Consider the following 13465-nt stretch of genomic DNA (forward strand, 5'->3'; position numbering starts at 1 on the left):
TTTTATCGCTATTTCTGACTTTCGTGATGCCTCTGCCTGGTTGGAAAATGTATGTAATGCTTTTGTGTGTGGGGCGCTGTCCTCAGATAATCGCATGGTGTGCTTTCGCCGTAAAGCGTTTTTTTTTTATTATAAGAAGAAATAAAAAATACTTGGATGTGTAGTGTCAGCGTGTGCTGCTGGCATGTCATGCCTATGTTTTCTAATCTTGCCAATGAAATATAGTTGGCAAAATCAGTCGGTTTTGTGATGAAAAGATTAACCACAAATGTATATTTCCTACCACTGCATTTCTGCGAGTGTCATACATTTTTTCAGACCACCATCAAGCCCCCCTGCCTCCCCCTTCAACCCCACGATGTGTCCTGGGACTGCACTGGTGGCAGGAAGTAGGATCCCTTCTGGCTTAATATGGCTCAAAAGTCAATGAAACAAACAACATCAACAACACTAAGACACCATTTTGGTGTCCAAGAGGACCACTCATCACTGATGTGTCTGACTCCTGTAACCATGTGTGGAAACAAATATGTCACAGATACATATTCCCATCCAGCCATGATTACCGAAAATATATTTGATTTATAGGACTTATGAAAACCTAGCTCAGGAGACAAATGTTCTGTCCTGCACCAGAGAACACACACTGCTCATCCATGTCCCTACCTGTTTGTGTGGTCCTCTGAGGATGTGGGCCCTGGCTCCCTCACACGCTGTCCTCATGGCCTCCAGAGAGGGAGTGCCCAGCAGGTCCGTGATCAGATCCAGCTACAACACAGAACACACACAGAAGAACATCATGCAGAATATGTTACTGTACTTGACACACGCACGCACGAACAAACACACAAACCCACACATGCTCACACACACACACGCTATGGCACAAATGCAGTAAAGGCGAGGGAGTTGAGAGAGGCAGGCCAAGTTAAGGACTCCAGGGAGCTACACTGTGTATTGACTTATTGCTCCAGAATGCAATTTTTCAGTCCATTGTAAACTTACAGTGTCTGCGAACAAGTCAATTTAGACATGAGCTATTTGTGTCAATATCAGAAGTGAAAGGGAATAGTGTGTACTGAGACATAAGACTGCTTTCCTCCCCATCTAACTCAACATGTCATCTCTGAAAGGGAGGTAAAGGAGGCAGGACCAGAGCCCAAGGTTTGGAGAGACATGGACATTAAGGGGTCAAGGAAGCTCTGTCCTGTTTTCAAATACAGACTTTATCTCTGAAAGCTCAAACCAAGCTGAAATAACACACCTCAGTGAAGTCTACTGACTAACAAACACAACCAAGAATAGCCAATAACTTTTTTTCTTATAAAGTAAGCAAGGAAATGCTCTACACTGAAAATTAGATCAGCAAGTATCCCATGTCAGATCAACATGTCCCCAGTGTTTACAGTATTGGTTACCTGCTGGATGGGACTTTGTGCCTGGAACAGGATGCGTCGGCCCAGTAGCTCGGCAAAGATGCATCCTACAGACCAGATGTCGATGGCGTTGGAGTAATGGTGGCTGCCCATGAGGATTTCTGGCGCACGGTAATACTGTGTCACCACCTCCTGAGTCATGTGACGAGACTCGTCCAGCTCCTCCAACCGCGCCAGCCCAAAGTCACAGATCTGAAGAGGTATGAAGGCAGAGAACATGTTCACATTAATACATCCATCAATACCAATACACAAATAGACTAGTCCTCCCAACCCAACCTAACCCAAGGTTTAGATGCATGCAGCTTCTTACAAGATACACCATTTATTATTTGGTAGCTTACTGTTACTGGCCAGTGTCAATTGTTAAATTGTTAAACTGAATAAGAACATTGTCTGATTCGTCTAAAGACACAAAAGAATGGAAAATTTGGATCGTTCATAAACGGACTAACGAGCTGCTCCGAAATTCTTTGTTGACTCATATCTCACTTCCCCCAAGCTCTTCAAGGGATGAGCCGTTACAGTGCCTTGCCAAAGTATTCATCCCCCTTGGTGATTTTCCTATTTTATTTCATTACAACCTGTAATTTAAATTGATTTTTATTTAGATTTCATGTAATGGACATACACAAAATAGTCCAAATCGGTGAAGTGAAATGAAAAAAATGACTTGTTTCAGAAAATGATATATTAAAAAATAAACTGAAAAGTGGTGCGTGCATATCTATTCACCCCCTCTGCTATGAAGCCAATAAAAAATATCTATTGCAACCAATTACCTTCAGAAGTCATATAAATTAATTTTAAAAAGTCCACCTGTGTGCAATCCAAGAGTCACATGATCTGTCACATGATCTCAGTATATATACACCTGTTCTGAAAGGCCCCAGAGTCTGTAACACCACTAAGCAAGGGGCACCACCAAGCAAGCAGCACCATGAACACCAAAGAGCTATCCAAACAGGTCAGGGACAAAGTTGTGGAGAAGTACAGATCAGGGTTGGGTTATAAAAATATATCAGAAACTTTGAACATCCCACAAAGCACAATTAAATCCATTATTGAAATAATTAAAGAATATGGCACAACAACAAACCTGCCAAGAGAGGGCTGCCCACCAAAACTCAAGGCCCAGGTGAGGAGGGCATTAATCAGAGAGGCAACAAAGAGACCAAAGATAACCCTGAAGGAGCTGCAAAGCTCCACAGCGGGGACTGGAGTATCTGTCCATAGGACCACTTTTAGCTGTACACTCCACAGAGCTGGGTTTACGGAAGAGTGGCCTGAATAAAAAATGTAAAAAATAAGTTAACATGTTTGGTGTTCGCCAAAAGGCATGTGGGAGATTCCACAAACATATGGATGAAGTGGTACTCTGGTCAGATAAGACTAAAATTGAGATTTTTGACCATTAAGGAAAAAGCTATGTCTGGCGCAAACCCAACACCTCTCATCACCCCGAGAACACCATCCCCACAGTGAAGCATGGTAGCGGCAGCATCATGCTGTGGGGATGTTTTTCATCGTCAGGGACTGGGAAACCTGTAGGAATTGAAGGAATGATGGAGATGGCGCTAAATACAGGGAAATTCTTGGGAGAAACCTGTTTCAGTCTTCCAGAGATTTGAGACTGGGAAGGAGGTTCACCTTCCAGCAGGACAATGACCCTAAGCATACTGCTAAAGCAACACTTGAGTGGTTTAAGGGGAAACATTTAAATGTCATGGAATGGCCTAGTCAAAGCCCAGGCCTCAATCCAAATGAGAATCTGTGGAATGACTTAAAGATTGCTGCACACCAGCGGAACCTATCCAACTTGAAGGAGCTGGAGCAGTTTGGCCTTGAAGTTTGGCCTTCAAAAATCCCAGTGGCTAGATGTGCCAAGCTTATATAGACATACCCCAAGAGACTTGCAGCTGTAATTGCTGCAAAAGGTGGCTCTTCAAAGTATTGACTTTGGGGAGGGGGGAATAGTTATGCACACTCAAGTTTTCTGTTTTTTTTGTATTATTTCTTGTTTGTTTCAAATAAAAAAATATTTTGCGTCTTCAAAGTCATAGGCATAAATCAAATGATACAAACCCCACAAAAAATCTATTTTAATTCCAGGTAGTAAGGCAACAAAATAGGAAAAATGTCAAGGGGGGTGAATACTTTCACAAGCCACTGTATATCAGAAAAGCGTCACTAATTACATTTCCAATGAAAACACTCAATGAAGTTAATCATCAACCTCTTCTACGATGTCAATACAGGGACACACTTCCACCTCGGTCTCTTATGACAGCTACGTGCTAAATAACAGCTGTTTTTTCCCATTTCTTGTTTTTGCTATGTTAACTATATATAAATTCTGGACAGAATGACAGGAAGTGAAAGATTGGGGGAGCCACATTAGTGTTGCACCGCTACGGGCCTTGTCACGTTACTCCAGACGATTACTGCTTGTACACAACTGAATCAAACTGCTTGAGTAGCTGATGCTGCTGAGGGAGGAGATTTTTGGAAGGGGATGTTCATCATCATCATTATGTTCATCATCAGAAATTAAATGAGGAGTGCCTCGCTCTAAAATAATGGCATACACATTGATATCATGGGCAGATAGGACACAATCACAGGCAGGCAGGGAGCATCACAGAGGCAGATAGGGATGGGCTCCACTGAAAATAGCACAGAATGTGTGGAGAGGGTTTCCCGTTTGGGAAATGAGAATTAGGAGCTAAATGAGTAAATGTCTGCTAAAGACAATCTGTTCTCCAGAGTCAGCCAGAGAACACACTGAATCACTCTGTTCTCTCCCCTCTCCCTCCTTCCTCTCTCTCTCTCTTCCCTCTCCCCCACCCGTGGACTAGCACCGCTCCAGTGTCTGTGGGGGGAGGATGGGGAGCTAGGGGTAGCATAAACCAAGGCAGGGCCTCCATTACCAAGCCCCAGGATGAAGATTTATGTCAGGAGCCCAGCATCATGTACTGTAGAAATCCCACTGGGGCATCAGACCCCCGGTAACACAGGCTACAGAGACTCACCACACCAGACTGCTACTGAGGGCAGGAGTCAGGAGTGTGAGTGTGTATTTCAGATACTGTACTTCCACAGAGCAGAATCCAACCCCAACTTGACCTCATAAATATAACACTGTACATCTCAGTTGACTAATACATGTCATCATCACATGAGGATGGAAATGTTAGATAGTAGAGGACAGTAGATCAACCTTAAGCACACAGTTGCTGTTGACCAGGAGGTTGCCAGGTTTGATGTCTCGATGTAGGATGCCAGCTGAGTGCAGGTACTTCAGTCCTGCAAAAAAAAAAACACATGCCAGGAAGGATTCAGTTGAACGGTTTTCAGTTTCTCATGCGAAGGTTGCACCCCATTTTATATCAATGACGATTGAAACTGATATTTGTGAGAAAATCCTGTTTTAATGTTTGTAATGTGATCTGGGAGTGTCAGAGCGTGTTGGAGAGGTCTTACCTCGGAGGATCTGATAGAGAAACACTTTGACGTGATCTGAGCTGAGGGGTTGAGGTGACACGATGATCTTATGGAGGTCACTCTGCATCAGTTCTGTCACCACATAGCTGGATAAGGAGTGGTCAAGGAAAACAACACCACAAATACTACACAAATATTCTGCAGAGAAGAGCTAGTTAGTGGAGAGAGGAGGGGAGGGAGGGGTAAATGGAAATAAGTGGGAATGGGCAGAGGAAAGACTAATCTACAGTGTCTGTTCTGTTACATTCTAACCTAAAAAAAATGCTGCCACCTTAAATGGATGTTACTGACAGAGGTTCTTCCAATTCCTCTGCAAGGAGCAGCAGTACGGACTCGATCCGTTGTCACAAAGAGCTCCTGCTGTGAGTTTTAATAGACCTCCACGGTGCCTCTATTTATTTCCTTCTTTCTTTCTTGCTCACTTTCTGCCTCTCTCACACTCTCCTGGGGATGACACTCCGGCAGACCCGTTTTGCTCTCCCTCCTCCGTCATCCAGGCAGTGCAGATACATAATACATGTGGCATACCTGAACCACAGTACATAGAAAAGCCTCTATGATAGAAATAACCTAATCCTGCCATCTAGCACTGTCAGCAGGCAGGCCAACTCCCAGAGCACACAGGCATCCCAGCCCAGCCCACTTGTGTGTGTGTGAGTGAGAGCGAGAGATAGAGTGACAGAGAGAGAGATTTCTGCAAAAATATCCTCAATGTACAACGTAAAACACCAAATAATGCATGCAGAGCAGAATTAGGCCGATACCCACTAATGATCAAAATCCAGAAAAGAGCCGTTAAATTCTACAACCACCTAAAAGGAAGCGATTCCCAAACCTTCCATAACAAAGCCATCACCTACAGAGAGATGAACCTGGAGAAGGGTCCCCTAAGCAAGCTGGTCCTGGGGCTCTGTTCACAAACACAGACCCCCAGGACAACATCACAATTAGACCCAACCAAATCATAAGAAAACAAAAAGATAATTATTTGACACATTGGAAAGAATTAACAAAAAAACAGAGCAAACTAGAATGCTATTTGGCTCTAAACAGAGTACACAGCAGCAGAATATCTGACGACTGTGACTGACCCAAACTTAAGGAAAGCTTTGACTATGTACAGACTCAGTGAGCAGAGCCTTGCTATTGAGAAAGGCTACCGTAGGCAGACCTGGCTCTCAAGAGAAGACAGGCTGTGTGCACACTGCCCACAAAATGAGTTGGAAACTGAGCTGCACTTCCAAATCTCCTGACAAATGTATGACCATATTAAAGACACATATTTCCCTCATATTACACAGAACAAAGAATTTGAAAACAAACCCAATACCACAGTGTGCCATCACAGCAGCAAGATTTGTGACCTGTTGCCACAAGAAAAGGACAACCAGTGAAGAACAAACACTACTGTATACACAACCCATATTCATGCTTGTTTATTTTTCCCTTTTGTATTTTAACCAGAGAGAGAGACAGAGCTAGACAGAAAGAGAGAGAGATAGAGACAGAGCGATAGGGAGAGAGAGGGAGCAAGACAGAGAGACAGAGCAATAGAGATAGAGAAAGAGAGCTAGACAGAGAGAGACAGAGAGACAGACAAATAGAGAAACAGATACAGAGAGACAGAGAGAAAGAGAGACAGAGACCGACAGAGAGAGAAACCGACAGAGACCGACAGAGAGAAAGAGAGACAGAGACCGACAGAGAGAGAAACCGACAGAGACCGACAGAGAGAAAGAGAGACAGAGACCGACAGAGAGAGAAACCGACAGAGAGAGAGAGAGACAGAGAGAGAGAACAAGACAGAGAGAGAGAGAAAGACAAAGCGATAGAGATAAAGAGCTAGACAGAGAGAGAGGAGAGAGACAGAGAGAGAGAGAGAGAGAGAGACAGAGCGATAGAGATAGAGAGCTAGACAGAGAGAGAGAGTGACAGACAGAGAGTGACAGACAGAGAGATAAACAGAGAGAGAGGAGAGACAGACAAAGAGAGACAAAGAGAGATAGAGAGAGCTAGACAGAAAGAGAGAGAGAGAGGAAAAGAGTTATTAGAGCTTAGCGTGCAGCATTGCCTCATCAACCCTCCACAGCTAAGCCAGCCACCTCTGACAAAAGCACACACACACACACACACACACACACATACACGCACACACACGCACGCACACCCACACATACAAACAACACCACCAATGAAGATGGAATGTAGCTACTTGAGGCCTGAACCCAGAAAAGGAAAAGAGGAGGCAGTGCACACCACACCAGTGGAGGATGGTTGAGACCACACCACACCAGTGGAGGAAGGTTGAGACCACACCACACCAGTGGAGGAAGGTTGAGACCACACCACACCAGTGGAGGAAGATTGAGGCCGCACCACACCATTGGAGGAAGGTTGACGCCACACCACACAAGTTGATGAAAGTTGACACCACACCACACAAGTTGAGGAAGGTTGAGACCACACCACACCAGTGGAGGAAGGTTGAGACCACACCACACCAGTGGAGGAAAGCTGAGGCCACACCACACCAGAGGAGGAAGGTTGAGGTCACACAACACCAAACCAGCGGAGGAAAGTTGAGACCACACCACAACAGTGGAGGAAGGTTGAGACCACACCACACCAGTGGAGGAAGGTTGAGACCACACCACACCAGTGTAGGAAGGTTGAGACCACACCACACCAGTGGAGGAAGGTTGAGACCACACCACACCAGTGGAGGGAAGGTTGAGACCACACCAGTGGAGGAAGGTTGAGACCACATCACACCAGTGGAGGATGGTTGAGACCACACCACACTAGTGGAGGAAGGTTGAGACCACACCACACCAGTGGAGGAAGGTTGAGACCACACCACACCAGTGGAGGAATGGTTGAGACCACACCACACCAGTGGAGGAAGGTTGAGACCAAACCACATCAGTGGAGGAAGGTTGAGACCACACCACACCAGTGGAGGAAGGTTGAGACCACACCACAGCAGTGGAGGAAGGTTGAGACCACACCACACCAGTGGAGGAAGGTTGAGACCAAACCACACCAGTGGAGGAAGGTTTACGCTATACCACACAAGATGAGGAAGGTTGAGGTCAAACCACACCACACCAGTGGAGGAAGGGTGAGACCACACCACACCAGTGGAGGAAGGGTGAGACGACAACACACCAGTGGAGGAAGGTTGAGACGACAACACACCAGTGGAGGAAGGGTGAGACGACAACACACCAGTGGAGGAAAGTTGAGACCACACCATACCAGCGGAGGAAGGTTGAGGTCACACCACACCAGAGGAGGACAGTTGAGGTCACACCACACCACACCAGTGGAGGACAGTTGAGACCACACCCCACCAATGGAGAAAGATTGAGGTCACACCACACCAGTGGAGGAAGGTTGAGGCCACACCACACCAGTGGAGGAAGGTTGAGGCCACACCACACCAGTGGAGAAAGGTTGAGGCCACACCACACCAGTGGAGGAAGGTTGAGGCCACACCACACCAGTGGAGGAAGGTTGAGGTCACACCACACAAGTTGAGGAAGGTTGAGGTCACAACACATCAGTGGAGGAAGGTTGAGACGAAAACACACCAGTGGAGGAAAGTTGAGGCCATCCAACACCTGTGGAGGAAAGCTGAGGCCACACCACACCAGAGGAGGAAGGTTGAGGTCACACAACACCAAACCAGCGGAGGAAAGTTGAGACCACACCACAACAGTGGAGGAAGGTTGAGACCACACCACACCAGTGGAGGAAGGTTGAGACCACCACAGCAGTGGAGGAAGGTTGAGACCACACCACACCAGTGGAGGAAGGTTGAGACCAAACCACACCAGTGGAGGAAGGTTTACGCTATACCACACAAGATGAGGAAGGTTGAGGTCAAACCACACCACACCAGTGGAGGAAGGGTGAGACCACACCACACCAGTGGAGGAAGGGTGAGACGACAACACACCAGTGGAGGAAGGTTGAGACCACACCACACCAGTGGAGGAAGGGTAGGACGACAACACACCAGTGGAGGAAGGTTGAGACGACAACACACCAGTGGAGGAAGGGTGAGACGACAACACACCAGTGGAGGACAGTTGAGACCACACCCCACCAATGGAGAAAGATTGAGGTCACACCACACCAGTGGAGGAAGGTTGAGGCCACACCACACCAGTGGAGGAAGGTTGAGGCCACACCACACCAGTGGAGAAAGGTTGAGGCCACACCACACCAGTGGAGGAAGGTTGAGGCCACACCACACCAGTGGAGGAAGGTTGAGGTCACACCACACAAGTTGAGGAAGGTTGAGGTCACAACACATCAGTGGAGGAAGGTTGAGACGAAAACACACCAGTGGAGGAAAGTTGAGGCCATCCAACACCTGTGGAGGAAAGCTGAGGCCACACCACACCAGTGGAGGATGGTTGAGACCACACCACACCAGTGGAGGAAGGTTGAGACCACACCACACCAGTGGAGGAAGGTTGAGACCACACCACACCAGTGGAGGAAGATTGAGGCCGCACCACACCATTGGAGGAAGGTTGACGCCACACCACACAAGTTGATGAAAGTTGACACCACACCACACAAGTTGAGGAAGTTTGAGGTCACACCACACTAGTGGAGGAAGGTTGAAGCCAAACCACACAAGTGGAGGAAGGCAGAGCCCACACCAGTGGAGGAAGGCAGAGCCCACACCACACCAGTGGAGGAAGGTTGAGACCACACCACACCAGTGGAAAAAGGTTGAGACCACACCAGTTAAAGATGGTTAAGACCACACCACACCAGTGGAGGAAGGTCGAGGCCACACCACACTAATGGAGGAAGGTTACCGCCACAGCACACTAGTGGAGGAAGGCCAGACCACACCATACAAATAGAACAAGGTTTAAGTCACACCACACCAGTGGAAGAAGTTTGAGGCCACACCACACCAGTGGAAGTTTGAGGCCACACCACACCACACCTAACTGTAAATTTCGGTGTTCCTCAAGGTTCCGTTTTAGGACCACTATTGTTTTCACTATATATTTTACCTCTTGGGGATGTTATTCGAAAACATAATGTAAACTCTCACTGCTATGCGGATGACACACAGCTGTACATTTCAATGAAACATGGTGAAGCCCCAAAATTGCCCTCGCTAGAAGCATGTGTTTCAGACATAAGGAAGTGGATGGCTGCAAACTTTCTACTATTAAACTCGGACAAAACAGAGATGCTTGTTCTAGGTCCCAAGAAACAAAGAGATCTTCTGTTGAATCTGACAATTAATCTTAATGGTTGTACAGTCGTCTCAAATAAAACTGTGAAGGACCTCGGCGTTACTCTGGACCCTGATCTCTCTTTTGAAGAACATATCAAGACCATTTCGAGGACAGCTTTTTTTCCATCTACGTAACTGCAAAAATCAGAAACTTTCTGTCCAAAAATGATGCAGAAAAATTAATCCATGCTTTTGTCACTTCTAGGTTAGACTACTGCAATGCTCTATTTTCCGGCTACCCGGATAAAGCACTAAATAAACTTCAGTTAGTGCTAAATACGGCTGCTAGAATCCTGACTAGAACCAAAAAATTTGATCATATTACTCCAGTGCTAGCCTCTCTACACTGGCTTCCTGTCAAAGCAAGGGCTGATTTCAAGGTTTTACTGCTAACCTACAAAGCATTACATGGGCTTGCTCCTACCTATCTCTCTGATTTGGTCCTGCCGTACATACCTACACGTACGCTACGGTCACAAGACGCAGGCCTCCTAATTGTCCCTAGAATTTCTAAGCAAACAGCTGGAGGCAGGGCTTTCTCCTATAGAGCTCCATTTTTATGGAACGGTCTGCCTACCCATGTCAGAGACGCAAACTCGGTCTCAACCTTTAAGTCTTTACTGAAGACTCATCTCTTCAGTGGGTCATATGATTGAGTGTAGTCTGGCCCAGGAGTGGGAAGGTGAACGGAAAGGCTCTGGAGCAACGAACCGCCCTTGCTGTCTCTGCCTGGCCGGTTCCCCTCTTTCCACTGGGATTCTCTGCCTCTAACCCTATTACAGGGGCTGAGTCACTGGCTTACTGGGGCTCTCTCATGCCGTCCCTGGAGGGGGTGCGTCACCTGAGTGGGTTGATTCACTGTTGTGGTCGTCCTGTATGGGTTGGCGCCCCCCTTGGGTTGTGCCGTGGCGGAGATCTTTGTGGGCTATACTCAGCCTTGTCTCAGGATGGTAAGTTGGTGGTTGAAGATATCCCTCTAGTGGTGTGGGGGCTGTGCTTTGGCAAAGTGGGTGGGGTTATATCCTTCCTGTTTGGCCCTGTCCGGGGTGTCCTCGGATGGGGCCACAGTGTCTCCTGACCCCTCCTGTCTCAGCCTCCAGTATTTATGCTGCAGTAGTTTATGTGTCGGGGGGCTGGGGTCAGTTTGTTATATCTGGAGTACTTCTCCTGTCCTATTCGGTGTCCTGTGTGAATCTAAGTGTGCGTTCTCTAATTCTCTCCTTCTCTCTTTCTTTCTCTCTCTCGGAGGACCTGAGCCCTAGGACCATGCCCCAGGACTACCTGACATGATGACTCCTTGCTGTCCCCAGTCCACCTGGCCATGCTGCTGTTCCAGTTTCAACTGAGCTGAGCCCTAGGACCATGCCCCAGGACTACCTGACATGATGACTCCATGCTGTCCCCAGTCCACCTGGCCATGCTGCTGCTCCAGTTTCAACTTCCACCTGACTGTGCTGCTGCTCCAGTTTCAACTGTTCTGCCTTATTATTATTCGACCATGCTGGTCATTTATGAACATTTGAACATCTTGGTCATGTTCTGTTATAATCTCCACCCGGCACAGCCAGAAGAGGACTGGCCACCCCACATAGCCTGGTTCCTCTCTAGGTTTCTTCCTAGGTTTTGGCCTTTCTAGGGAGTTTTTCCTAGCCACCGTGCTTCTACACCTGCATTGCTTGCTGTTTGGGGTTTTAGGCTGGGTTTCTGTACAGCACTTTGAGATATCAGCTGATGTACGAAGGGCTATATAAATAAATATAAATTTGATTTGGAGAAAGGTTGAGGCCACACACACTCACACACAGCCACAGCCAGCTGGAGGGGGCTGAGGACACTGGGTGCCTTGTGCTCCGTTGGGTCCTTGCCTCCCTGCAAATACCCCCCCCCCATGTCAGCTGCTCAACAACTCCCCATCTTTAACAGCCCTTTTTATTTTTTATTAACCAATGGCAAAAGCGACAGCGTGTCTTCCTGGGAACTGACATACTGAACAAGACATTACAGAAAAAAATAATTTTAATTTTTTAACAATTTACATACATTTAAAAACATTAACCTAGACATTACAGATGTACACACACACACATTACTAGATATACAGTTGAAATCGGTAGATTACATACACGTTACCCAAATACATGTAAACTCAATTCCTGACATTTAATCCTCGTAAAAATTCCCTGTTTTAGGTCGGTTAGGATCACCACTTTATTTTAAGAATGTGAAATGTTGGAATAATAGTAGAAATAATGATTTATTTCAGATTTGATTTCTTTCATCACATTCCCAGTGGGTCAGAAGTTTACTTACACTGAATTACTATTTGGTAACATTGCCTTTAAATTGTTTAATATAGTGTTATAGTGTTATAGTGTTATAGTGTTCTATATTGTTATAGTGTTATAGTGTTCTATATTGTTATAGTGTTATAGCGTTTATATTGTGTGTTCTATATTGTTATAGTGTTCTATAGTGTTATAGTGTTATAGTGTTATAGTGTTCTATATTGTTATAGTGTTCTATAGTGTTTATATTTTATAGTGTTATAGTGTTTATATTGTTATAGTGTTATAGTGTTCTATTGTTATAGTGTTCTGTATCTTACAGTGTTATAGTGTTCTATATTATTATAGTGTTCTATATTGTTATAGTGTTATAGTGTTCTATATTGTTATATATTCTTACAGTGTTTATATTTGTTATAGTGTTATAGTGTTATATATTGTTATAGTGTTCTATATTGTTATAGTGTATATAGTGTTCTATATTGTTATAGTGTTCTATATTGTTATAGTATTTATAGTTGTTTATATTGTTATAGTGTTCTATATTGTTAGTGTTATAGCGTTATAGTGTTCTATATTGTTATAGTGTTTATATTGTTATAGTGTAGTGTTCTATATTGTTATAGTGTTCTATATTGTTATAGTGTTATAGTGTTCAATATTTTTATAGTGTTCTATATTGTTATAAGCGTTATAGTGTTCTATATTGTTATAGTGTTCTATATTGTTATGGTATTTATAGTGTTCTATATTGTTATAGTGTTCTATAGTGTTATAGTGTTATAGTGTTCTATATTTGTTATAGTGTTATAGTGTTCTATAGTGTTATAGTGTTATCTATAGTGTTATAGTGTTCTATATTGTTATTGTTATAGTGTTATAGTGTTCTATAGTGTTATAGTGTTCTATATTGTTATAGTGTTCTGTGTTGTTATAATTGTTCTATATTGTTATAGTGTTTATAGTGT

General features: G+C 45.0%; 1 protein-coding gene across 1 annotated transcript in view; it reads right to left on the reverse strand.

Annotated features, from left to right (window-relative positions):
- nlk2 (nemo-like kinase, type 2) overlaps positions 1-13465 on the reverse strand; it is a 99182-nt gene that overhangs the window by 29280 nt on the left and 56437 nt on the right. Inside the window, exons 4-7 of the mRNA XM_024443179.2 lie at positions 4920-5026; positions 4657-4742; positions 1419-1628; positions 667-768 (exon numbers count right to left, since the gene is read on the reverse strand). Coding sequence (XP_024298947.2) covers positions 667-768; positions 1419-1628; positions 4657-4742; positions 4920-5026 — 505 coding nt within the window. The remainder of the gene's footprint in view (positions 1-666; positions 769-1418; positions 1629-4656; positions 4743-4919; positions 5027-13465) is intronic.

Source organism: Oncorhynchus tshawytscha, linkage group LG13 (genome assembly GCF_018296145.1).
Source record: "Oncorhynchus tshawytscha isolate Ot180627B linkage group LG13, Otsh_v2.0, whole genome shotgun sequence".
Classification (NCBI taxonomy): Eukaryota; Metazoa; Chordata; class Actinopteri; order Salmoniformes; family Salmonidae; genus Oncorhynchus; species Oncorhynchus tshawytscha.